Source organism: Aphidius gifuensis, linkage group LG3 (genome assembly GCF_014905175.1).
Source record: "Aphidius gifuensis isolate YNYX2018 linkage group LG3, ASM1490517v1, whole genome shotgun sequence".
NCBI lineage: Eukaryota > Metazoa > Arthropoda > Insecta > Hymenoptera > Braconidae > Aphidius > Aphidius gifuensis.
Window position 1 is genome coordinate 16,354,596 of NC_057790.1, and position 27,567 is coordinate 16,382,162.

General features: G+C 27.6%; 1 protein-coding gene across 2 annotated transcripts; it reads right to left on the reverse strand.

Annotated features, from left to right (window-relative positions):
* Positions 1-1,275: 1,275 nt before the first annotated feature.
* On the reverse strand, positions 1,276-27,290 carry LOC122852145 (ubiquitin carboxyl-terminal hydrolase 48-like). 2 transcript variants are annotated; one of them, XM_044151764.1, is made up of 12 exons: positions 27,135-27,290; positions 26,529-26,706; positions 26,230-26,433; positions 24,302-26,134; positions 23,697-24,194; positions 18,857-18,955; positions 17,744-17,859; positions 12,037-12,149; positions 11,849-11,953; positions 10,863-10,988; positions 3,152-3,236; positions 1,276-2,005 (listed from the first exon to the last, which is right to left on the reverse strand). In XM_044151764.1, the coding sequence occupies exons 2-12, from the start codon at positions 26,660-26,662 to the stop codon at positions 1,983-1,985; spliced, it is 3,336 nt and encodes a 1,111-aa protein (XP_044007699.1). In that variant the 5' UTR covers positions 26,663-26,706; positions 27,135-27,290; the 3' UTR covers positions 1,276-1,982. The 2 variants fall into 2 exon arrangements, with proteins under 2 accessions (XP_044007699.1, XP_044007700.1); XM_044151765.1 differs by lacking the exon at positions 27,135-27,290 and adding an exon at positions 26,976-27,128.
* Between the last annotated feature and the right edge of the window lie 277 nt (positions 27,291-27,567).

Sequence of the window (27,567 nt, forward strand, 5' to 3'; positions counted from 1 at the left end):
AAAAGATAATCTTTATAAAACATTAAATACCTATTTGCTAATTATATTTTCCTAATACAATATGCCAATTTTCTTAAAAACTACCGGACAAATTTAAAAAAAAAATTAGAAATTAAAATATTTGTATTAGGAATATACAAGTAACAAAGAGGTATTTTATATTTCATAAAACTCACTTCCTTTAGCTTATGTTTCTCTAATTATTTTATAAATTCCCTTAAAATTTTTTTAAAAAATTAAAGATTTGTATTAGAAACATAGAACTAGCAAAGAGGTTTTTGATGTTTCATAAGCTCTCTCGATGTTATGATTTTTTCATATCTCTAAAACTTCACCTTCGAAAAAATCGAAAACTTTTATCCAAAACATAGAATGACGAAAGAGGTATTTAGTTATTTGTCAAGTCTATTTCCCCTATTTCATGATTCTCACATAATTTCAAAATTATTTGTATATTTATTTAAAATAATTTTGAAAATCCAGCGATTTCAAAAAAGAAATATTAGTTCATATCAGGAATACAGGATGATGGAAGAGGTATTCCGTGTGCTTGGAAGATAATTCAAACATAATATATAAATAAGGAATTTTTTATTTTTTTCAAATAAAAATCATTTTCAGGGAAAACAATGAAAAATATTTGTTAATAATTGATTTATCTATTTTATCATAATGATTACGGAAAGAGCAATAAATATTTTTATTTATTCATTTAATTCTGGATGATTAACTGCGATCTTTGATCGATTTAAATCAACTACAAATAATCCAAGTCAAATGATCTCAATGACTACAATGATTACTAGTTAATACATGTTGAATATACGATGAAAAATAACTAGTGAATAGTCCCCTAAATTTATCATAAAAAATGAAAAAAAAGTGTCGTAATAAAACTAACTTGAACTTTTATTATTTAAAGATGTTAATGATTCACTGATGACTCAACAAAATTAATAAAGTATTTTAACAAGTAATGTACTACATGCCAGTTCATGAATTACAATTAACTTTTAATGAAAATTAAAAGAGACCAAAGTTGTTGATAATTAATGTGATATTGTTGAAATAAGACACATTGTTAAGGCACCCCACAAAAACATGTTTAATACTTTTTTTTTTTTTTTTTTGATTTGACAATGAATTCCAACTGAAATAAGTACTTGATTTTTTTCATCATATTATTTATATAAATGTATATAAGAAATTATTTTTATAATCAAATAATCTTAAATAATTATTTATGTGTTTTTTTTTTTCTATATACTTTCGCACTCTTAAATCAATAATTATAAAATTAACTATTTTATTTTATTTTTTTTTTATTTACGCAATATATAAATGTCACTTTGTTGTTATCACAAAAGTTGATAATAGTATTTAAATCTTATAAATAGCCACTTTCTGTGGGTACCTTATTATACGTGTTCATTTTTATTGACGATTATTTGGACCGTCGGTTTACTTTTTTTTTTTTTTCACTAATTTAACGGACGATTTTTACAATAAAATCATTTTTTCATTTATTTACTTATGTCGTTTTGTTAATTTAATTAACAAAAAAAAAAAAAAAAGAAAATATTGATTCTTTGGATTTTGAGCACCGACTCTTTTACCGATAAATATTTCATTAATTTTTAAAGGCAAAATAATCCGTCACAAAATAAAGTCAATTAGAATCAAGTCTATTGGAAGTCGTATTAACTGTTATATATAATAATATTAATAATAATAATAACAACAACTAAGCAACATTATAAACAAACAGTTGTAAAAAAAAAAAAAACATGGTTTTTTTTTTCTTTTTTTGTTTTTTAATAATTCGTTTTTTTTTTTTTTTTTACTCACTATATTCTGTTAACCACTAATCAGACATGGTAGTAGAAAAATATTTAACTCTTTTTTTTTTAATTTTTTTTAGTTTTTTTTTTTTGTTTTTATATCTTGTTTTTGTGTGTTGGATTGTCCTTGAATTTTGGAGCTCAACTAGGTACAAGTTCCGTTCCTGAAACAGATTATTAAGCTTTTATTAAAAATATAATTTTATAAATATCAATTTGTTCATGTGTTTATTTTTATAACACAATGAAAAACAAAAATAAAAATTGCTAGTGATGTCTTATACATGTCGGATTTCAGACACAAGGATATATTTAGGGTCGAAAATGAGAAATACAAGTTAAGAAAGTCGCAAAGTCATTCGTTGTTGGACTGAAAGAATCCAACATAATACTGGATATTTTCGCTTGGCTGATTTCCGAAACGCACTTTTCTTCTTTCATTTGGACATCACTGTACGTCACCGGATGTTCGGAAAACTGAGTATTCTTTTGTTCATAAAAATAAAAAAAATAAAAAATTACTTTACCAAAACGAATAAATAGCTTTAAAAATAATCAATATTTCAAAAAATTAACCAACAAAAAAGTTCAGATACTCGATCATTATATGATAAAGACAATTTTTTTTCTTTTTTTTTTTAGACAACATTGACAAATTGTTGGTAAAAACTTTTCTCTAATCTTTTTTAGTAAGTCTAGTATTTGAAAAACTTTTTTTTTATCTACCAATAATATTCAACATACTTTTAACACCTTTACTTGTTTTTTTTTTTTTTTTTACATACAACGTATACGTAAAAAAAAAAAAAGTAAAAAAATTAGGTAATCACTCTTAGACTCGATGATTAGTATATGACAAAAATTTGTACAATTGAATAAAAACCCCGTCGATATTAGTTGAAGCAAAATTGGATAAATTCATATAGAATTTTCCCTATTCTTTTCCCCTTGTCTATTGTATAGTTTAGTAAAACACCCCAATATAAAAGGTTCCTTTTTTATTTGTTCTATTCTGCAGCAAATCGAGGAATATTTGTCAGAATTTTGTTTCACGGCAAAACACTGTTTTCATCCTAAGTGGATTGGCTTCTTATTCCATGACCCTTTCCAATTTTTTTTTTTTTTTTTTTTCAAGTAAAACTTCTTTTCTTTCTTTGCTGCTTTATCTCATCATCGTGAAAAAATTACAAAACATGGTGTTTATATCAGTCACCACCCTCATCACTTTTAAATCTTTCTAGTCACAATATTATTACTTTTTTTTTTTGTTTTGAATTTAACTTGATGCTTAGTGTTAGTAGTCAACTTACCCTTGAATCCTTTTTCTGGTGATGCAGCCTCTCGGCTTGTTGAATCTGATTCCAGGTCAACTTCAGTATCAGGTAGTGTATCAACCTGTAAAAATATTATAAAACAATTTTTATTTAATTTATGTGTAACACACTTAAGACCAACATGTTGAAATTGTTTGTATTTTTGTGATTGCTCTAAACGATCCAACATATTCTTAAATATAAATTAAAATTTATATCTTTTCACGCTAAATGATAAAATAATTATTTATTATTTTAATTTATTTCAAACAATTATATTGCCAATTGTGTTATTTGTCAACTATAAAATTAAAAAATATTTATATTAATTGTTTTAGACACCTGGATGAGTGCTCATTGCTACTGAATTTCTCGAATATATATAATAATAAAAAAAAAAAAAAAAAGAAAAGAAAAAAACATTCAACAACGATCTTCATTAATGGAGCGCCGAGGCAGCGCTTTACAGTGAAGATAAAAAAATAATAAGAAACAATAAAAAAAAGGAAATTATGAGGGTCGTAAAAAGCATCTTCATATCTTCAGTAGAGTATTGCAGTGATGTTTACCAGTGGAGATGTGAAAAAAATAAATAAAATAAATAAATAATAAATAAAAACAACCAAGGGTTTTAAAAAGAGGTAGAATTGTGTTTGACTTGGAAGGATAAAACATTGCCAACTTGCCACGTGAAAAAAAATAAATAAATTTGTCCATCAGAGAGTTGAACAAAATGAATTCTATGCTTAAAAAAACAGTTATAATAATAATCGAAATTCCAAGTGAAGGTTACAAACGCATGTGTCAAGATTTCATATGCAATATCATTTAAAAAGCTGCACATATGCACTATTCTTCATCAGTCTAAAAATAATAAACAGTTAAAAATTTATTGTAAAAAAGAGTGTTAAATTTTCGACCCTCTGAGATGTAATTCAACACTAAACGATAATTTTATACACAATTTTAATGTTAAGATACATTTTTCATCTATTTGAAATGTTAAATTGACATTTTCTTTTTTAATTAAATTAAAAATAATATCTCTTGGATATACAACAGCAAAGTGTTGATTTGTGTAAGAAAAATTTATATATTTTTTTGTGTTAATTTCATACAAAAGTCTAGTGTAAAATTAACACAAAAATAAGACTATTTTCAATAACGGATTTATGGACTCGATGGATTTTATATTTTACATTTATTTTTATAACAGTGTAATAAACATCTGTATGTTTTTTTCAATTCAGAAATTTTATAAATTGAATTAGAAATAACTAATAATAAAATTCTTTTGTTATTTGACTAGAAGCAATCTATGAAATGGAAATAATATCATCAGACAATCTCGTATGCAATAAACATTTCAGTTAACTCTTTCCGTCGCACTTGAGTATACATAAGTATAGAAAAAAGAAAACAAAAAAAAAAACAACAACTAAATAAAGGGTGAAAAAAGAGGAAAAAAATTAGGCTGTTAAAGGGAGTACAAGACGAATTCCCTCGTTTTTCAAAAGTGGAAACATAAAACTGGCCCTAAGCGCCGGGAACTTAAGCTTTTAAATGTGCTTCTCTGACCAAAGAATAACTTGGTAATATATATATAACAGGTAGATACATCGGTATATGTAGTTTAGTTTTACTATGAGCAAGTCAAGCACCGACGTGGTATGGCTCATAATTGCAGACTTGGCTCCAAGTATCTTGAAGCCTGTTACCTTGCGGCGCACATTGAACTGAAAATTATTAGTCAGAGAATGTCTTAATCCTCCAGTGTCTGTTAAAAGTTGTTCTTTTTCAGCGAAACATAAAATGAATATAAAAATATTTAAAGAAAATAAATATATATTTTTAAAAAAATAACCAATAAGTATACAAAATATTTAGTTTGTGTAAACTTAATGTTGAGCAAAAAGAAAAAAAGAATAAGTAGTAAAAAACCTTTTTGTTTTTCGTAAAAAAAAAAAAAAAAATGATAGCAAATTGATTACGTTGAAAAATACCTGTTCTTTAAAATTGCATGTGTAAAAATTTTTATGCACCACTTTCAAGTGTTTCGTGTGAGTTGTGGAAAGGTATTTTAATGTTGATAAATTTTTTTATTTTTAATTTCTATGAGAAATATGATAGAGGGACTATTGCAGTGACATTATGACTGACAACAAGAAGAAGTTTGTGATGACCGGTGACTTTATGTAATTGCAGGTGAAAATAAATTTATAATTACATGACTAAACTTGAGTGACCACCAATGAATATTAATATTTTAACAGAGCTTTTTCTTATTGTTTACTTTTTATTTATTTTAAGACAATTGATAGCGATTGACTAATTGTTTCTGATCACAATATGAGTGTGGAATAAAATGATGACACCATGAGGCAATGCTAGTGAATGCTAGTCCCTTGAAAATAATTTTCCAAAAATCTTTCACACAGTATATGAAAAGAGAGAAATAGAAAATGCCCAAAGCATCCGAGACGTCTTAAATTATTCTCAGGATGCCACTAAGGGTATTTATCTTTCAAGCGTCGCAGCAAAGGGTTCAACATGTTTTACTTTCCTCTACATAATACCGCCCCATGAAAACCGCATCTTAATACACTAACACCGCAAAGTTAATAAACTCTGCATATATACTATTTGCTTCTTGCTGATGTCTTTTACTCATTCTATTTTTTTATATTATATACAAATCATCAACACACACGTTCAACTAAACTTCTTTTTTTTTTTTTTTCTTTTAATTATCTGTCTACAATTCTAAAGTCATAATACAAGGTAGTAATTATTTTTGTGTCTTTGTGATATTCTTCAAACTAAAATACAATAATTTATAATAATTCACTTAAATTTTCATAATTTTTTTTTACTCTAATTTGTGTTGACAGTTTTTGTGAAAAATAAAATAAAAATCATTCCGCAAATAAACTCATTAAATAAAGATATTTTATTTTAATATTTAAAAATTATTTTTTATAGAAAAATAAATTGCGTACTTGTTGATGAAGCTAACCATTTGGTAAAATTTAAAAAAATATATAAAAATAAAAGAAAATTATAAGATAATAATACCGAATAATATAAAACAGATTTTTTTTTTAATAATTATGGATTGCGACAAAGTAGTATCACAAGTATGAAAAGAAAAATAAATAGAAAAAGAAAAAGTTACACAGCAACGGGACGTACTTCAAATGGCAGTGGTTGAGGGAGAAAATATTCAACTTAGGGTGGGTAATAACTTTACAGAGTGAATTAACACCATAAGTTTTAAGAGACGACAACAACGACGACGACAACGACGACGACAACGGCCCTCCACAGAAATAATATTAATCAACTTTGAATGAATTGTGTAGCAATGTATCATGTTTATGCGGTGAAAAATTGTCTTCTAGGAATTTACGTTTATATATATCAACTAAATTTACGAATTAATAATAAATTTATTATCGACTTTGAATACTTTGATGGAAAAAAAAATTATTTAAAAGTTTAAAATATCTCAATTGACATGAAATAAATTACATATCAATGTCAGAAAATAAATAAAATATAAAATTTAACTCAAATCTGATGTTAATAAATTTTTGTGTTGATTTGAAACAAAGAAAATGTTAAACGATATAAATCAACATTTATTTTTATTATTGATTAAAAGCTCTGTAAAATTTAGTACAATTTAAAGACATTATAAACAGTTCATTTTATTTCAACAAAAAGCTCAAAATTTTTCCACAAATTTACTAATGCATTAAACGTTGCAAATTTGGATGAAATCACTCGACCAGTAGTTTCTTCAAAAAATGAAAAATTGAAACCTACCAACTCTCGAAAGAGAGAGGTTATTTTTTTTCGTAAAAAAGAAAAAAAAAATGAAAAAGTATGTAGCATTGTCCATTCAAGGGTGTCAGAGAAAAGAAGATATTTACTTCGTCTTTTTGGCCTCAAAGCGACGACAACGACGACGGATAGAAACGACCAAGATTTGTCCCCTAATGTAGTCAGACATAAGCCTCAGGGAGGATGCTTTGCTTTTGGTCGTTGCAAGTAGGCGTCTAGAAAGTGAGTAATGCTTACGACAAACGCAGTCCCCTCTTCTTCATGATGGGTTTGGGTTTTACTCTTGGAACGCGAACAAGATTCAAGTTAGATAGGGTGCTAAGCGACACACTAAGACCATATCTTGCCGTATAAGAAAAAAAAAAAAATAACAAATATAAATAATATCCAAGTTAGCAGCTATATCGTTTATACTGTAACGCAATTTGCCAACAATATATACTATTGTGTGAATATTTTTATTTCAATAATTTTATTTTCTATTTTAAAAAAGTAAATATATATTTAACAAAAAAAAAAAACATAATAAATAATAGGGGATACAAAATGTCTTATTATTTTAACATTGACTGAACGAAGTGGTATCCGGTTTTAAAATAAAGCTATAACTTGGATGATTCTGTAGGATTTCTCGTTTCCGCTATAATACAAAATATTGACAGCGATAAAAAAAATAATATATATAAATAAATAAATAAATAAAAAATTGCTGACCAGCGTCGAGGGACGATCCTTAGTTTCATACTCTGTTGCATCCGTGGTAATTTAGCGTGGTAAACGAGGATTCTGTTTACACGAAATTACGGCAAAACCAGTTAAGTCACCTTGGAGTCTCTCTTCACTATCATCGCCTTTTATTCTCTTTATTTTTTTTTTTTTTTCTTCACTCGTGGTTATATTTTTTAAATTTGAAAAATAATTTTTTTTTTATTTTTCAAACTCTTGAAAGACAGTAAACGCGCATTCTCGTGAAGGTAATGGCAATAATTATAATCTTGGTAAGGTTGGCATTTAAATTGAATCACTCTAGACATTAAAAATCCGAGTGTTTTTATTTTTTTTTTTTTTTGTCTTTACTACGAGTCAAAAATTTTAACTACATTCCACAGAACTTATTGGATTCACGAGGTGATTCAAAAAGAGGCCAAGTTTTAGCCTAATAAAGGACTAAAGTGGTTGACAGTATTGAGCTATCTACTGGAAGAGATTTGACTTGTTGTCTAATACTATTCTGTCGTCAAGAACTGACAAAATATTTGTTTACAATGAGATTAAGTGGAATATATAGCCCCTCGTACTATTCTGTAGACTCAAAACTATCAACTGCGACTCAAAAAACTTTGCCAGACTTGGATCAAAGCTCGACTGATGCTGTGTTGGATATATCCAGAACAAAATACTTGATATTTTATGATGCAGGTGGGTGATCAAGATGCGATTATTGGAGATCAATAACGATTGTTTACAAACCCAATTAAAAAAGCTAGTTAGTGTCTGATTTAGTTCCACCATGATCGTCAAAGTGGGTAGTAAAAACATGGTCAATATTCTTGTGAATTTGTGTGAATAAAAGAGAAAACAAACGAGACACTTGTGACAATGTATATCAACATTTTAATAAAATGTACTCTTATGTTGTTTATTTATTTATTTTTAAACAAATGACTGCAAATATTTTCATTCTAATAATTTCAATGACTGTGATGATCAGCAGCAAATACATCCTGACTACAATCGAACTACGACATGTTACCACAACTACCCTTGTAAATAACCCCTCGAACTCAATGGCAAATTGCAATATCAACATTCAGTTTGACCACGACACACGTGTCAATCGTCAATTCTATACAAACATTTTTTTCATAAAAAATTACTGTTGACATATAGAGTCAAGAAAATTGACTACATATTTTATTAATTGAAAAATTATTGTAATAATAATTAAAGAATGTAAAAAAAAAAAAATTGTAAAGTCAAGTGTTGCTATTATTATTTTATATATAACAAGAGATATTCAACGATAAAAAAGTCGAATAGAAAATAAAGAAAAATAAGAGTCCGATCAAACCGCAAAGTATTTCACCATGAATTTTTTCCCGGTCAATTCCCAGCTGTGTCCTATATGAGATTCGTCCCCAGCATACAAGATTTTTTTTTTTTTTTTTTTCTGTTTTCCTTGGTTCTTTTACCCCAACGTTTCAGTTTTTTTTTTCCCCTTTTTTTTGTCGTAGTTTTTTTATCTCGTCGTTTGGCACTGTAGTCTGATTTCACGTGGCCCTAAGTTAATATTAATGGGAATATTTATGACCAACAGACTCAACGCTTGGTCACTATGCTTGCACGATAAAATAAGAAACCTCCATGAAATCCTATGATTTATTGTACCTTTATACTCATACATTAACTAACTGAAAGACGGATCATTCACACCGCGACTTATGAATAACTCAATATACACACCTCTTGATAATTTGAAAGAAAAAAAAAAAAGATTCAACAAAGTATCATCCAATTGTATGAGACTTTAAATTTTTTATTAAAAAAAAAAAAAAAATTTAAAAGAAAGATAAAAATACCCAAACGAAAAATATTTGGTAGTTTTAAATAATATTTAAGTTGAAAATTAACTATTGAATACCATGGACTTTCAATGAATTTCTAACATGTTTTTAGATTGCAAAAACTTTTTTAATATTGATGGTTTATTTATTAAACGAGTTCCCTGTCTCCAAGTTGGACAACAATTTGGATTCAATGTATAGACAACATACGAAAACACCAAGACAAAAAAAAAAAAAAAATATAATAAATAAAACCTCGTGAGTTCTTTTGAAGATTATTTATTTTATTTTTTCTGAACTTTAGTCGCCTGACTCGTCATGGCTGATCGACCCAAGTCTCTATAATGGCTCTCCGACTAGCAACCAAAACGACATTTGCTCGCGCGGCAGCCGCCGTTTGATGTCGTGTGACGAATGTCCACGTTGGATGGGCATGCTACTTCTTTTATCCTTTCTTTATATCATCCAATTTTTTACCTCTTTCTCTATTATTCATACCTCTTTTAGTTTACTACTCTTTTCGTTCAGCAATAATCACTTTGCTCAAACCCAAAATGAACAGAAGGAGATAAAAGAAAAAGAAAAAGAAAAAAAAAACAGATTATCAATCACCAATATCAATATCTCATTTTGGCAAAAAACTGTTCACTACCTTGCATTGTTAAACTATTTGCATGTAATCAATGTAAAATAAGACAGTGCTTTTTAATAACTCATCTATTTTATTGAAAGAATATTTTTATTTCAGCAAAATATTTTCTTCTGTTTTGGTCAAACTCAAGCAAGCAATATATATATATATATTTTGTTTTCACAATTAATTTAGCTTGCTGAAGAAATAAAAGACAAAAAAAAAAAAGGAAAAATAATAATAGGAAGAGGCTCATCACAAAGTATTTCAACAAAAACATCATTACAATTACAAAGTAAGACATACGTTGAAAATTTACGAGCAAAATATAATTATCATCACGTACGAAAACTCATTCTTAGTGTATTGTATACAAAATTGTATACCTAACATTTAGTCTTGAGAAATTTATACGTATTATAATTATAATTTAGCTATGCTATTCAAGAGGATGTTTCAGTAAAGGGAAACTTAAAATAACTAGAGATAAACATTTTCTTAGCGAGTTTAAATCTAAACGAAGATGAAAAGTTTTAGTATACAAAATTACACACTGGCCTATTGTATTTGACTCTATATTATTTTTTTTTATCAAATCAAATATTTATAGTTGTAATATTACCCTTAAATTACTACACTTGTAATGTGATTTATCAAAAATTCTTACCTTTAATTTTAGCATCACATTTGGTGATACTCCAAGAGCACCTAAAGTTTGATCAAGATCAATTAGTTCACAATCTCCAAGACTTAGATGTTGATCAATTGGTGGTGCCCCACAAATATTCATTGTCTGAAAATAGTTATAATATTAATTATTTATATGTTTTAGAAGTTTTTAAAAAAAATTGACATTGTTTAAAAAATAATAACAAGACTTATTGCAAACTTATTAACACAACAGAAAAAAAAATAAATAAGTGACGCGGTAAAATAAAAAAAAAAAGATAAAAACAAAAAAAAAAAAATTTTAAAAACAATAGCTCGTGGCGCCTTTTAATTCTAGCCGCGCATGGATACCGATAATTGCTTAATTGGTCAGGCAAGAAGTCAGCCCGTTTCAACTGTGCAACATAAGAAAATGATGATAACGATGCCCGAGACCCGTGGAAAGATATTCAGTTTCGTTTTACGATCCAGTCTGAAACGCCAGTAAGTACATAGCACAGTCGGCACCAGTTGTTTGGAGGCCACAACGACAGAAAGAGAGCGAGTGTTTAAAAATAAAAAAAAAAGAACAGATATTCATTTTAAACGCATATTTGTTTTTTTTTATTAAATTTAGAGTGAGGAGAAAAGAAAAAATTCAACAAAAAATAATGGTAAATTAATTTGGTGAGAATCGGGAGAATTTTTGTGAATAAACGTTGATTCAATATGTCGAAGTTGATGAATTTTTTACGTGGACAAACTGAACAAACTAGTGGGAGTTACAAAGGGCTCAGTTGGTCTTGTTATTACCTCTCCAGTTTATCGTCGTTCAGTTATTTATTTTATTTTTTTTTTATCTTTTTCTCCTCACTTTTGACTCGAGGAATAAATAATAATCATTAAAAATCAACAAAAATAAAGAAAATATAATTTAAAAAAGAAGAAAGTTGTAAATTTAATAATGAAAACAATTTTTAATAAATTAAGTTGAATAAAACTTACCATAACTTTTAATTCTTTAAGGGTAGTTAGTGATGATACTTTTAATTCATGTGTTCCTTTTGTTTTTCTTCTAGTTCTACATGATCTTGAGGTCGTAATTGCACTCTGTAAAAGAAAATTAAATCAATTTTAATGAAAAATATTTACAACAATATATTAAATTTAAAAAAAAAAAATCAACAACTCACCTCACTTTCTTCTCCTTCATCGACACATAAAATGTATATTGTAGCATGATCATAATTTAAAGTTTCCAACCATTCTTGATGTTTTCTTGCTTCCATACACTCATTACAATTTTCTATAAAACAAAAAAATTAAAATTGAATCATCAACCTTTGATTATAAATTTGAAAAAAATATTATGTTGAAAGGATAAAAATGACAATGATTTATCTTTAATTTCAAGACTTAACTACCTCACGTAAAATCGATAACTCTCATTAGCTTAGATAACTCATTCATTATAGTTTGGACCGATATCCACTTGTCTTATCTCCAAAAACCCATCAGATATGAATGGTCGAATGAGCTGGGTTAAGAGAGAAAATCGTTTCAAAATGGGTTAAGGTAATTAAAGTGTCCAGAGATGGACATTTGAATTCATTTTGTGAATTTTGTTATAAACACGAAGGATAACCCCTTAGTAAAACCTTGTACTAAACAAGACGCACCAATACTACTAGGACACTTTGACCTTTTAGCTTTTTGCCTTTAAATCCTCTGTCCAACAACAAAAGTCTGATATATATATATAGATTTTTTTTTTCTTCTCTTGTAAGCTTGATCACTTGATATATTATTAATTACATTATTATTCATGCAAAATAAAAGCAACGTTTTGATAATATATAATTCAACTTAAATCAGTCCTTTAACTAACTCAACTTATCAAACATGCTACACTTTTGAATATAGAATTATAATTTATTAATCATAGAAAATTTGAGTGACCATTTACTAGTACAGTTAGTAATAGTTTGTTGGTTTTTTTCGTAGTCAAGATGTACTCATAAGTAGTTATCACAAAAAAAAGGAAAACATTAAAGACAATTTGACTATGTTTTGATGACATTTTATGGTCATGGTATAACTAAATCAACCCTCTCAATAAAATTAGAATAAAAATCAATTTGATTTGGTGAAAAAGAGTTGGTTAAAAGTTATTTTATAACTAAACTAAGACTCAATTGAGTCATGGATAATAATAGACGATAACTTTAATGTGTGTATTTCCCTAAAGTACCATCTGAGGACAGTGAAACCATAAAGACAAAAACTTTTACTACAACACTAAAGAACGACCAAGTTTCCTTAGATTTTTATTCCAATTGTCGAATACAACATCAACAATTTCCAATGCAACAACATCACATTTAAAATATCTCTTGGGAATCAAAGTTTAATTTGTCTGAAGAACTTGGATTTTATTTTTCGTTCTATTTTCTTTTTGTTTTGTAGATGTATGTACACACGAAATCATAGACCATGATCAATTTGAGTATGTCACTTGACTTGAATCAGTTGTAATAAGGCAATCAATTAGTTTCAACAAGATCGATGACAATGAAATTTGACATTAGATTAATTGAAACAATGCACCTGTGGCCCTACTGATAATCAAACAAGATATACTATTGTAATGATCATTTTCAAACATTAACGATTTTCATTGAATCGTGTCTACTAATTAACTAGCAATAAATCAAAAAAAAAAAAAAAAGAAGAAACGAGAAGAGAAAGCAAAAAAATAAGAGGGAAACAAACGAATAAAAAAAAGAGAAATAAAATCGACAGGCTACCATATCCGTTGAGGCTGAAAATCCACTGGGGAATTAGGCGGAATTCTAACAATGTGTACACGTGGGAGACAAAAAGAGGACGAAGATAGGAATGCAAAAAAAAAAAAAAAAATAAATATAAAAAAATCAACAGGGAAAAACTGTCACGGTTAGACAGACCCAAAATTATATCTACGTTGCTCTTGGACTGTTTCAAGACAGCGACCAATGTCATTTCATCTCGTTTATTTTTTGGGTAAACTTTGTGAGGTCATGGAGAAAAGAATAAATGGGGCTTGATTAATGTTTTCTACTAATGCCAAAAATTATATAATATCATAAAACACTAATTACAAAAATAATTTATAAATAAAAAAAAAAAGATATATATTAATCCTACAATTATTATATATTAAACTTATAAACAATAATGAAAAATATATATATAAATAAAATTCATTCATTTAAAATCTTGAGTTAAAGTTGACCCGAGGTAAATTAGCACGTCGTAGAAGAAGCAAAAACGAGTTTTATGCTTGGCTTATCCAAGCATATATCCCAACTTGTCCCCAGTTACAGCGAGCGACGGGGGGTCGTCCCGGAGCTTTTCTCCAGGATTAAATGGAGCGACCAGGATGACCGATGTTCGAAGTGAAACTTCCGCACAATGTCCCTGTCTCAAAGCATTACGACATAACCCAAGAAAATAAGATAAAAGAAAGCAACTAAAGCAGCATCTACTATATCATCTATAAACACTTTATATCATCAATTTAGTAATAAAAAGGCATAACTACTAGAAAAACCGTGAAATAGAAGTTAAAAAAAAAAGCCTATCTTTAATTTTTTTTATGTAGAATTTTAAATATTTTAAACATGAAGAGAAAAAAAGACTTAATTGCCAAAAATTAATAAAAGAAAAGTTTAATTCCTCGGATTTAGACTTTTTATATTTTTTTTATTCTAAATAAAAGAAAAGCTCAACTTTAATGGATTTAAGCTCATTCCATTTTTAAAAAGCTTTAATTTTGTTTTTTTATTTTTATGATATATTTATTAATAAATAAAACTACAAAAAACAAAATTTGTTTTTCATTTAAATATCTAAAATTGGACTGTTTCATTATTAAATTTATTAAATTTAATAAATTATTAAGATGATACAATCATTTCTATATATTATACTTAAGTTGTACATGTACCTCTCAAATACTTGATTTATAAATTTAAATAATCAATAAAAAACACAAAGTATAATAAGCTCAGTCAAGTGGTAAATCTTTGAATAATAATACGACAATATTTGCAAGAAAATGAAAGATTATATTATATGTGTTCGTTTAATGTGGTCTCCAAGATGTTTGTTGAGAGAATCTGTGGTTAGTCTCATCTTTTGAAAAACCACACTCAAGCTATTCAACTTTGTCTTGAGCTGCTTTCCAAAAGACTATACATACAGTCAACATGTGATGATAAATTTCATAAAATAAAAGAATAAAAAATAAAAAACATCATTAATCTCTTTGATTCTTTCAATGCCATAGGGACAAGTTATATTATGAATGGAAAATTTACTGGACTGTTAGTGTCACAGAGTCTTTGAATATTTGTGTCACTAACGTTTTTTCGATTTTGATGGAATACCTGAATCTTGAATGTCAATATATATATATAAACTATTATGTCATCTTGAAAAATCTCATTTTTCTTATTCAACTCAATCCCAAAATATTCATCTATTGATTCACGATTGGTGATATGAAAAAATAAAAAAAAAAAGTTATTCTTTCTCTTTTTATATATTCAAAGATTTAATCGCATGTTCAAAACATTAAATTTATAGACATATCCATTAGTAGATGTTTGATATATTAAAATTTGTATTAAATAATAAGAAAGGAATATAATTGAATTAAATCCCTTTTGTCCTTGGTGATAAATAATATCAGTTGAACCTCAAGAATCGCAAATCAAAACTCAGTTGAACAATTTCTAGTTTACTAAAATAATCAAGTATACTATTATGGCATACACATACGAATGTTTTGTATGACAAAACATAAGTGGGCGTTTGTAAAATAGCCAGAAGACCAAGTGGACCACCAGTCAAGACGCAAGGAAATGGTCTAGTCAAGGAAAATTAATATTCGCTAGATATGGTATTAGATTTAGAACACAAATTTGCAGATTAGTTTCCGTTAGTCAAGTGTGGTTTGTTTGTTGGCTAGCTGGGGATTATGGTGAGCATGTTTTTTAGAGGGTCAAGGGTCCATTTGAACAAGTGCTATGGACATTCGAAATATACGCCTGTTCAACTTTTTGTTTTTTTTTTTTTTTTTATCATCAATGCATACAAATTTAAAAAATTACATTTACACTGTTTAAAACTTTATAAAAATTTCTTTTACATAACTTTAATGATAAAATACATTTTTCGAAATAATAAAATAACTTTATTTTATTTTTTTTTGTATAGTTATTATATATAGAATGAGACTTGGTATAGGGTCAGATGAAATGGAATGACGGTGACGAAAAATCTAGATTCTTTTCAGAGTGACTGATATGAGCCCAACTAACGAGCAACGAACATTTCACATCTTCCCTCAGGCTCAGATGTGACCGAATAGAAAGAGATGAAGAAAAAAGAAAGAAAAAAAAAACACACAGTAACACGGACAACAGGGGGAAACGGATAGTATCATTTTGACTGAACATTTGGTTACATTAAGCAACGTCCAACTTACGTATCAATCACTGTGATAACCACCACACCCCTTATAAGACATATACTAATCTCAATTTTTCTCTAAATCATCAATAAAATAAATAAAATAAACAAATGGTTAGAAATTTACATATAGAAAATAAATAAATATAAACCTGGTGTTAAAAACAATGTACTCTTAATTGTTTTTGTTAATTTAACTCTAGACTCATGTCTTAATAAATTAACACAGTAAAAATTAATTTAACATTAAAATTGGGTAAAATATAATATGTTAAATTAACATTTCAGAGTCTAGCAATTTTATTCAAGTGTGACTATATCAAATTGTCAAAAAAATAAATAAGCCATGTCATGTTAATAATCAGTCATTTGTGATTATAGATTTATCACGTAAACAGGTGAAATCGATTTATCGAGAATGTTTATGGGCATCAAAGTCTGCATTAATACTTCAGACAGACAAGTAATTTGAATTGACTAAATTCGATTGTATAACGTTGTTTCTTCTAAACATCCCATTGTCTTGTCCATCTCTTTTCGTACACAAGTAAATTTTTTTCGTGTTTTTTATGCGTTTTTTTTTTTTAACATTTGTCAAGGCACTTTGCTTCGGTTATTTTTTCTTATACCAGGACAAACGTATATACCGATTTAAATTGCAAAAAATTCTCTTCCGTTCACTTTACTACTACTGGTCTCTTTCCTGTATTATGTATATATTTACAAGGATTTTAACAAACCAAAAACAAACACGTATGAAAAGAATAAAGACATTTGTTTAGATTAAAAGATTATTGACCTTGAAAAATTGAAAAAAATATTAAATAACAATCAAGTAAAAACTAACTGAGATAGAAAAAAAACAGACATTAAGGCGTCTTGTTCTTCTTCTTTTTTTTTCTTTTTGCTATTTTGTTTTTATGTACAGTTAATTTTCAGGATACTTCTTAATTATAACGAGTCACTTTAGTCACGACCCACCATTACTATTTTCACGTTTCTTTTTTTTATTTTTCTCTTTATCACTCATTCCACGATGAATTTATGCAAATAAAATGGCTAATGTCTTCTTTCATTATTATCTTTATACTCATTGTCTTTTGTATCTCAAAAAGAAAACACTTATTTTCATACATCATCCATCGACTTCGTTTACAGATAATATATATATACTAAAAATGGGCGAAAACTTAAATGTGAATATACAATTTATCCCTCTCGTTGTATAAAACAATTTACATAACGACATGTCCAAAAGGTTCATGGACTTATAACAAATTGTTCTCATGGAATACGCCACTGGCTTTTTAAATGATAATTCTCCCTTCTTACAGAATAATATATATACTATTAATCGATAGTCAAATAAATTAATAGACTTACCAGGATCAGTCTCAAATATCGGTTCATCTTTTCCAACATTACGTATCTTGATTTCAAAGTCAGATTCGTAGAATTCATTTAATTTATTCCACTCGTATTCACTCACAATTCCATATCTATAAAAAAAAAAAAAAAAAGAAAAATAATGTTACTGAAATATATTAACAGAGGGGATGAATATTCTAAAGACACATTTGACCTTATGGCTTGCCATCTTGCCCCTGAGCAATGGTCTTGCCATATAAGAAGGGGGTCAAAGGGGGAGAAAATAGTGTCAGTGTGATGGATACGTGAAAATGTCAGACACATGCCCCCAAGAGATGTTGCCATTCGACCCCCACTTATTCTTCTAACCATTATGCTAAACCATTGTCCACTATCTCTCACTGAGATAGTGGACTCAAGTTCTACTCTCAAAATTTCTCACAAGTGTCAAACTTTTAAGCTCTTTAATACTCTTCAAATGTCATTTTTTATAAGTCAATTTGTTTTTTTTTTTTTGTTTGATAAGCCATATATAAAAAAAGAATTATAAAGTAAAATTATATTATTTATTTTTAAATATATAAATCTAATTTTTATAGTATTTTACGCAAAAACAATTATTTTAACGTTAGGCAAATATTGACATGCTGGACGTAGCTCGTTTGTAACATTTCTTGTTCCATCCAACTGGCAAATTCAAATGAGTGTACCATATTGCACTAAATTGATAATAATTTGTTGAAAATTATCAACAAGGGCTTTGTCTAACTTTCATAATAATTATAAAACCCACAAAAATTTGTATAATATTTACACTAATTGTAAATTATATACTTTTCGATTTATTTTCATTTAAAATTATGATAAAAATACTAATAAATATATGATGGGCTATTCACTAGCTAGCATAGTTACAGTGTCATTTTTATTTTCAAGATGTGATTAATCATTGTAATTATTAGACTATAATCATAACCAATTGTTAAAGAAAAAAAAAAAAACAATAAGAAAACACTTGTGTTTACGTAGTCACAATGACATTGACTATATAAAATTTGACGACACTTTATAGCAATGATGTCACTATATTAGCTAGTGAATAACCGCTTGAATAAATACTTTTCTTACAGTTCACAAGTTGTTGATACTGGATAAAGAAAGCCTTTGTGTTCTTCACATAGAAGTTGACGATTATTAATACTGACTGGAGCTGGTCGTGTATTACATCTGTAAAAAATTAAAAATAATAAATAAATATAAATAATATATCAAGATATTTTTATGATAAAAAAAATTGATCATATAAGTGACCTAAAAATCACGAGTGTGTCAACAATTCTTCGGGGACTTTTCGATAGTTGAAGAATATGCTTGTGATGCTCACTGTGTATAGATAAAAAATATAAAAAAATAAAATAAAAAAACGAAGGGAAGCTGTGCATCATTTTTCACATACCATGAAGGGGCGTTACGTTTTTGCTGTCTCCGCACTCATCTGTCTCACCCACCCTTCTTGACAGAAAATGTTCTTAAACAAGAATATCTTTTGCCAACTATATAGATCCAGGTACTTATTTTTAAAACAAAATTATTTCTTTAAAAATTATTATAAATAAATAATATAATTATGAAAAAAAATAAAAATATTTGTATTTAAATTTTTTTTTTTCAATTTTATGTATTCAACAAAAAAAAAAAAAAAGTTTTATGATCCAACCGGGAATGAAGATGAGCCGAGGGCTTGGACAAATACTAATAAATAGTCCCCTTTAAAAAGTATGTTCTCATATCGTTTTGTACAGATAAAAATGAGGATGCATATTAATTATGAGACTTGTTCAAATATAACGAACACAAGTGGGTGCAGTGAAGGTGGTTGGGTGGTTAGTTGGTCAACATATAACATCCTCTTTCAATTTAACTCTTTTCTCCTTTTATCTCTCAACTTTTAACCACTCTTATTACAGTGGTACGCGTAACCAAACAATGTTATATAATTTTTTTTTCAGATACATTTTTTTTTTTCTACTCTTTTGCAGACTCTGTCCAACTATCCTCGCGGTATTTTTCTTTTTATGAAGGTGCTTATTACTTTTTTTTTCTGGCTATTATTGTCCCCCAGAGATATGGCCTATGAAAATCTCCAAACCCACGACTCATTCTCGTATTATTATCGTCCAAAAAAGAAAAGCATTTTTCATCCAATTGTTATACTCAATGATATATTAATTTTTTCCAAATTTGTTTTAAATATTATAAATTTTTTTTATTATGAAATGAAAAAAAAAATTGCACAGTTTGTCTATGTACACTCATAAGTACACCGTTATCATAATCTTTTTCGTTTTTTTTTCTCACAACAATTTTTCGACATTGGATTTGACATGTGAAACTTCTAAAGCAAAATCCTAGAGAATATCTGGGTAATCAGTCGTTGGAAAATAAATCTTATGTTTTTCACGTATATAAGCGACCTTTTAATATCACCCAAGACTTGATTTACTGTCGCCTATAGCATGCATTCTGAGAGCCATAGAGAGAAAATAGAATGAAAAAGAAAAAGATAAAAGATATGAAGAAGTAGTAGTTTGTCTCATTCTATATCACTGGCACCACATAGCAGTTTACCAGTGACATTTGTCTTCTTAAAAGGGATGGAGAAACAAAAAAAAAAAAACAAATTTATATATAGATATACAGAGAATGTGTAGGAAAAACAAGGGCCAACGAATTTGAGGACATCGTGGTGGTAGAGCACTGATTTAGCACCCTTGGCTGGACTACCATTTGACTAAAATGTCATGTGGACAGAACAAACCCTTTCGATCAAAACTCGAATCACTGAGCTGGTCAAGATTTTAACATTCTCATTAAGAGTTGACTCATACTTGGCTTGTTAACAAACTGATAAACGAATGTTTTTTTTTATAACATATCTATTTTTATTTTAACATTTTCAAAATTTCTTATAAAATTAATTAATTATTAATTTGATAAAAAATTAAAAAAAGTATATTAAAAATTCAATTGATTAGTCAAGTTATATAAATGTCTTTTTTTGAATTTCAAAGTGAATATTTCAGGCTCAATAAATTTTGATTGTTAGAGGATGACATTGTAAATTCAGAAATCAATCTATGAGCTTGAAAATTGACTTTCTACGAATAATTTAATGTTTTTTTTTTTTTTTTTAGATAAAATACCACCAAGAGAATGACTCATTCAATTGAAATTGTCGCACTGAAAGTACTTGTAGATATATATTTTTTTTTTATTTATTTTTACCATCAATTCATCAATTTCTTACTGCAACGCCACAAGGCCGAGCATACTCGCCGCCAGGATGTCGATTATCGACGCTTTTTGTGGTATCCAATTCACCAATTTCAACGGTACATTTTTTTTTTTTTAATTTCTTTCAACTTTTCTAGTGTAATTAGCTTTCGTTCGGTTCCATCAATCAGTTTTTACTCTTCTCAATGATAATAATTAACACGGCTGAATACTATTGCCTATTTCATCACGATGAAAATTTTGATAGAAAAAAAAATTGAATGAATTGAAAAAATAAAATAAAAAAAAACGTTTAATGAAATGCTATATTTTTTTTTCGTTTCTTTTACAATATTGGGTTAATTTTTTTTTCCGTTTTTTATATATTTTAGATAAATTTGAATGGAAAGAAGAAGAAAAAAACAAAAAAAAAAAAACGTCAACAATGAATGATAATAAAACAAAGCGTGTAAAATATTGATACAATGGTAGAAAAGGTACAGCAGTATTACAGAGAGTTGGCTGCGCATTGTTCAAGCACAGATGATAGTTTTTGCTCGATAAGACTTTTTGCCTCAGACCTTACCTACCCATCTACCCCATCCCTATTTGCTCGATGAGGGTGGATGATATATGACTGCCCCGCGAGACACTGGACGCCCCTCACTTCTCTTCACTACCATCATCCCCAGCAAGCTTCTATTCTCAAGTATTTTCCAACAAAGATCACGCATCTATATTTTTGTATATTTAAGAAATTTTTTTTTTTTTTATTCAACAAAAAATAACAATATTTTCAATTAAATAATATCAAACGACAATATCAATAATTAATGATCAAAATAAAAATAAATTTTCCCCATTAAATTTAATAAAAACTTATTAAAACAAAAATTATATTAATAAAATTTATGAGATTGAAAAATATATATATACAAAAAAATAAATAGAATCAAATTAAATGATATTTTATTTCAATTATATTCGATATATTTTATCAGATTCCAGTCAAGATTCCTGGAATTTTGTTTTTATTTTTTTGCAATATATATATGAAAAAAATAAAAAATAAATAAAGCGAGGCAGTCTTGGATATAATCTCTGAGGAATTAGTAAAATATCAACAAGCGAGTAGTAGCTTGGAATATATAAATTTTATAAAATACTTGATATAAGGGTTTAAAAAGAGTGTGTAGCTATGAATCAAGTTATTTAAGGGTAGTTGGACTTTGCGAGTCGATGCACGACGTAAAGGAAAAAGACCACCCCCTTCCTACATATTTTTTTTTTTCTTATTCAACCCCCGGCTATACATAGTTTCGACGAATGATTTATTATTTTTCTTCCCATGACAAGCCGACTATTTTTTTTTTTTTATACACAATTTCTTTATTTTTATTTTCAAATTTTACGTTATATAAATAAAACACTAAAATCAGCAGCTTATTTTAAATTTAGCAAAATGGTAAAAAATACAAATATGTATCAAATTTTTTTCTATTGAAGAATTGTGTATTTTACGAGGGGATGTTCACACTAGCGAATAGTCGTATTGAGTTATTTTTTATTTTGTAGTTTGAATGTATCTACTTGAAATTAGTAATTGAAATTATTGAACAAAACTTCTTTTTTTTTTTTTTTTGTAGTTATCGTGATAAAATAATTGAATAAATTATTTAAAAATACTCAAGTATAGTTAGACATAGTGTAGTCAAGTCTAAGTCATGTATTTATAAATTTTTTTCTATCTGTAGTCACGTGTCTCCTCACAAATATTTTGTATTTGCTTTTACATTTGCGAGTTGTCACAAAGACATCAATTACGATTTGACTACTCTTTGTAGTCAGACAGTAAATTGCACCTTGGTATTTTATATAAGAAAAAAAAAATATTGAAACGACAACTATTATAACTATACTAATAAGGAAATATTTTCATAAAAACTGTCAAATAAGTCTACTTTATAGACCGGTCTATTGTAAAGACCAGTCAACTTTGATTAATAACAAGAATCCTTTAACCCAAACGACTATATTCACAATGAACAAGTGATTGATAATTTAGATAACACTCCACTGGGACTTGTGACCCTTTTATCCTTTTTTTTTTTTACATTTCTTCTTTATGACGTTCCATAAATGACTAATTATTTACCCACAAATTTGTTCCTTACGTGACTACACTATTAGTAACTCTTATTTTTCATCATAAAAACGTAACGAGAAAAAAAAAATATAAAAAAAAATACGGTAAAATTAAATGAAGACAAAAAATAAGCAGGAAAAGAAAATTGCATCGACTCATTTTAGGTTTCCCTTTAGTGAGAGAGGGTGAGTTGAGATGTATCATTCGCTTGGTGGATCATTAGTCGGTTTCAATTAGTTTTCCTTCTAACTTTACTTTGGTGTGTCTACGCTTAATCGTGTGAATTTTTTCTTTTTTTTTTTTTTCGTTTTCATTTTGAACCATAATTTAGCAAGCAAGCAATCATCAATACTGAAATATAACATTTTATCCTCGAAAATATATTATTTTATAGACAATTATATTTCAAAAAAAAAACACCCAGCTAGAAGACAAGCAACGCCACCTGTCTGTGTAATACACGCCTAATTTTTTGATGACCAGAACTCAACAGATACGGAAATTTTTTGAAGAGAAATATATATAAGCTTTTTTGTTTTTTTGACTTACCGAATAAAAGCTCTCCAAGAATCTAAGAATGATTTTTCAATGATATAATAATTTTTATCAGCATCAATTTTTTTAGAAATTTCATTTCGATTTTTGAGATAATAAAGATCACTCAGTGATTCTTTTTGTTGTTTACTTCTAATTTTATCATCTTCTTTAGCTTTTTGTGCTGTCTCCAATGTTTCAGCACATTTTTGACAACAAGGAGTACCTATTTTATACTCAGCAGCATGAGGAAAGTATTTTTTTAATATTGTCCATGCTGCTTCAGGCATAATTTTTCTACTTGTATCTGGTATTCTGAGACCTTTATGACAACACAAAAGATCATCATTTAAATCTTTAAAAGTTTCTGAATCATCTTCATTATCACTTATTTTTAATTGTGAAACTATTTCAACGTCATTGTCTTCTTTACTTTCATCCTCATGACGATCCATAGCAAGTTTACGCCAATTTTTTAAAGATTCTGCACCAATTATGTAGCAATCATCATTTCTAAAATCAAATAATATTGACAATTTAAATTCGATTTAATTGTAAACAACATACACACTGTAATCACACTGATAAATTATAAATAATTATCAAAAACATGGACTTACGGTTCTTTGAGACTTTTGATAATTTCAGTAACTTCCTTGTGATCTTTTTCAAGAGTTGATTTAAATCTAAGCGCTTTGCATTTTTTTTTAACACAATTGTCACACAATGAATCTTGATTCAAAGTAACATCCATGGTAAATTTTTTATTCAATAAATGAACAGCCGGAGCAGGAACACATTTTGTTTTATGAACTTTTGAAGGATCTAATTTACCATGTGGACAAGTTAAAACTGAATTTATAATTGGAGAAAGACCCTCTTGAGTACCACAATGATCATTAAGCCATTTAGTTATCCAATTTGTTGGTAACCAAATATAATCACCAACGTCTAATGTATTATTTATGATATTATAAAAATCAATAACCTCTGAACGTTTCATATTTTGTTCTTCAATTTGTTTTAATTTTTCTTGTTGCATATCAAGTAATCCATTTTCATGTGAATCATTTTCATCTTTAATTAATTTTCTTAATGTTTCAGATACTTGCCATTTACGAAATTCTGATGCTTCATAAAAATCTCTTTGTGAACAACTCATTGCTCTGTGTGCATCACCATTCAATAATTGATAATTTTTATGTAATACATTATCAACATCTTTGGTCTCATCAATATCCATTGGAATTTCTTCTTTAATATTTTTTAATTTTTCAATATTTTTATTGTCACTATGTTCATCATTTGATGATGATGAATTTTTTTTATTATTTTCAATAGTTGAATTATGATTATTAATTTTTTTTCTATTATTATGTTTCATTTTAACTTTTTTAACTGGACTATAAATATTATCTGATGAATCAGAATCACTTTCTTTACGTTTATTATTTTCACTTGTTTGTTCCAGTCCAGCTGTATCATTTTTAACATTAAAATCATCTTTTTTATTAATTTTTTTATCTATTTTTTTTTTTAATTTTAATTCTGGAATTATTCTTTTATAAACCAACATATAAGCTGCATTTGATGATAAACAACCTTTTGGTACTTTATTTTTTTTCGGTATTTTACCATTTTCAGAACATCCATCTTCAATTCTTTTATTTTGCATTAATTCAACTTTGTCATCTGAAAATTGATACCATTCACCATTTGAATTACAAATTGTGACAATATAATGACCAGAATGTGCTGATGAACCTTTATGACTTAATACAGCAACAAGTGAATATAAATATGTACCAGGTTCAGAACCAAGATATTTTGACATATCTAATTCTTCTGGAAATTGCATATATGAACTTAACTTTTTTTTTTGATTTGATTCACGATGAAATACAAAACGTAATAATTGAAAATTTAATGTATCTGGTAGTGTTTCAAGACGAATAAAACGTTTGGCATCTTGTTTTTCATTGCAATTTCTACAAAGATACTTATTTGGACCTACAAGTTCTTCTTCTGTTAAATATGTTTCAATTGCTTCTTTGAGTGTTGGTGCAAGTTGTAAATCAAGCTCATAAAATGTCGTTGGTGTTTTGTATTCAGTTAAACATGTTGAGCAACGATTAACATATGTATATGTACCTTGTGTGAGTCTTTGTAATTCTGATTTTAAATTTATATTTTGAAATTTATTTTCTATATGTGCAAGTAATAATTTTGAAAATTCTTGTGCATCTTGTTGTGCATCAACATCAAGTGATAGTGCAATTGCTAAACTTGTTGGATCAATTAATCTTTTATTGCCAAATTGCATCATTGCAAAAATATACTGTAGTTGACCAACAGCAGTTACCGGATGATAAACTGATGATGAAGATTCTGCACGTTCCAATGCTTCACGTTCTTCTCTGTCTTCAAGTGATTCCCATTTGTATATTATTTTTCTATTTATAAAAAAAATATATATGTATATTTTAAATGTGTTCAACAATTATTTTTTTGTCCTTGATACAAATCATTATATCAACATGAAATTTACCTGATATCTTCATTGTGAAACCAAACTTGAATCAGACTATTAACATAGCATGTAGCTCCAAGATTTTTTAATCCTACATACTGAGTTGGATCTCGTAGCTCTGAAAGTGAACTCTCAAGTGATGCTATTTCAGCTGGATGTGATTTTAAATATTTATCTTCACCCAATCCAGTTAAACATTGAGGATTATTGCTACAATTTCTCCTATAAAATACATTCATTAAAAATAATTATTCTTCATTGATTGATGATAACTAGCAACAATAATAAAATTAAATTGAAATGTTGAAGGTGCTTACTTGCAATTTTTACATTTTTTTAGACCAAGTCTATAAGATGTTTCAAGATGTATTCTTTCAATTTCCTCTGGTGGTGTTAACTCAGTCCAAGTCCAAGCCGCTTTTTCAAGATCCGTTTTTTTTAACGGTGGCATTGTTATGCTTTACTTTTTCTTCTTTTCTTCATTAAAAACTAAGCCTATGGAGAAGAGAGAAAAAAAAACTATAAAAACAAACACAAAACACATGAAAGGAATCATAATAATAACAATAATAATAATAAACACAATGAAAAACAGATCCTCATGATTATAGCTTGAGATTTTATACTAAAATAGAAAAAAAATAATAATGATAATAATTATCAAAGAAATTGATAAGATAAAAGTATTTGTTGTTAATTTTTAATTTTTTTAAAACCGAATATTGATATTATTTTGAGGTTATGAACAATTCCGTTGACACGACCTCTTATTAATTCAGAATTCAACACAACAATAACATATAAAAAACTATAAATGAATTTTTTCGTTGACAATGATATCTCAGAAGAACAGGCTTATTAACAAAACATTTTGACAAAATAAAAAATAATAAAACATTAATTATCACGTACGAGGCACTTACACATAAAAGACAATGTCAATGAAGCTAAAAATGAACGGTTATGAGGTGAGAGAGGGGCGTCAAAAAAAATTGTTTATATGTTGGTTGGTGCCATCTTGAATTCAATCCCGCCAATTTTGGATAAAAAAACTTTTTGCAGAATATGACCAACTTTTCGGTGGAAACACAACATAAACATGGCTACCATATCTGAGCATGCGCACTTTGGACAATTTGTTGTTGTTCAATAATAAACAATTAATAAATAACAAATACAATTGTTTGTTAAGGTTATTTGACTAGTCTAATATTCCACCGATATTCTTACCAAGAAGTCAAGGAAATTAGGAATAGTATTTGCTTCTTGTTCCGGGTCAATTTAAGCCCGATGTCCACTACAAAAGTTTTCATATTACCAGAAAAAACTAAATTTTTTTTAGTGACAACTGGAAAA

Bases quoted from the DNA above. Each gene is read 5' to 3' on its own strand.
- LOC122852145 (XM_044151764.1), bottom strand. From the start codon at position 26,662: ATGCCACCGTTAAAAAAAACGGATCTTGAAAAAGCGGCTTGGACTTGG. The intron at 17,860-18,856 runs GTAAGAAAAGTA...TTTTTTTTATAG, and splicing joins GTATCAACAACTTGTGAACT to ATATGGAATTGTGAGTGAAT. The intron at 12,150-17,743 runs GTAAGTCTATTA...TTTGTTTTATAG, and splicing joins GATATTTGAGACTGATCCTG to AAAATTGTAATGAGTGTATG.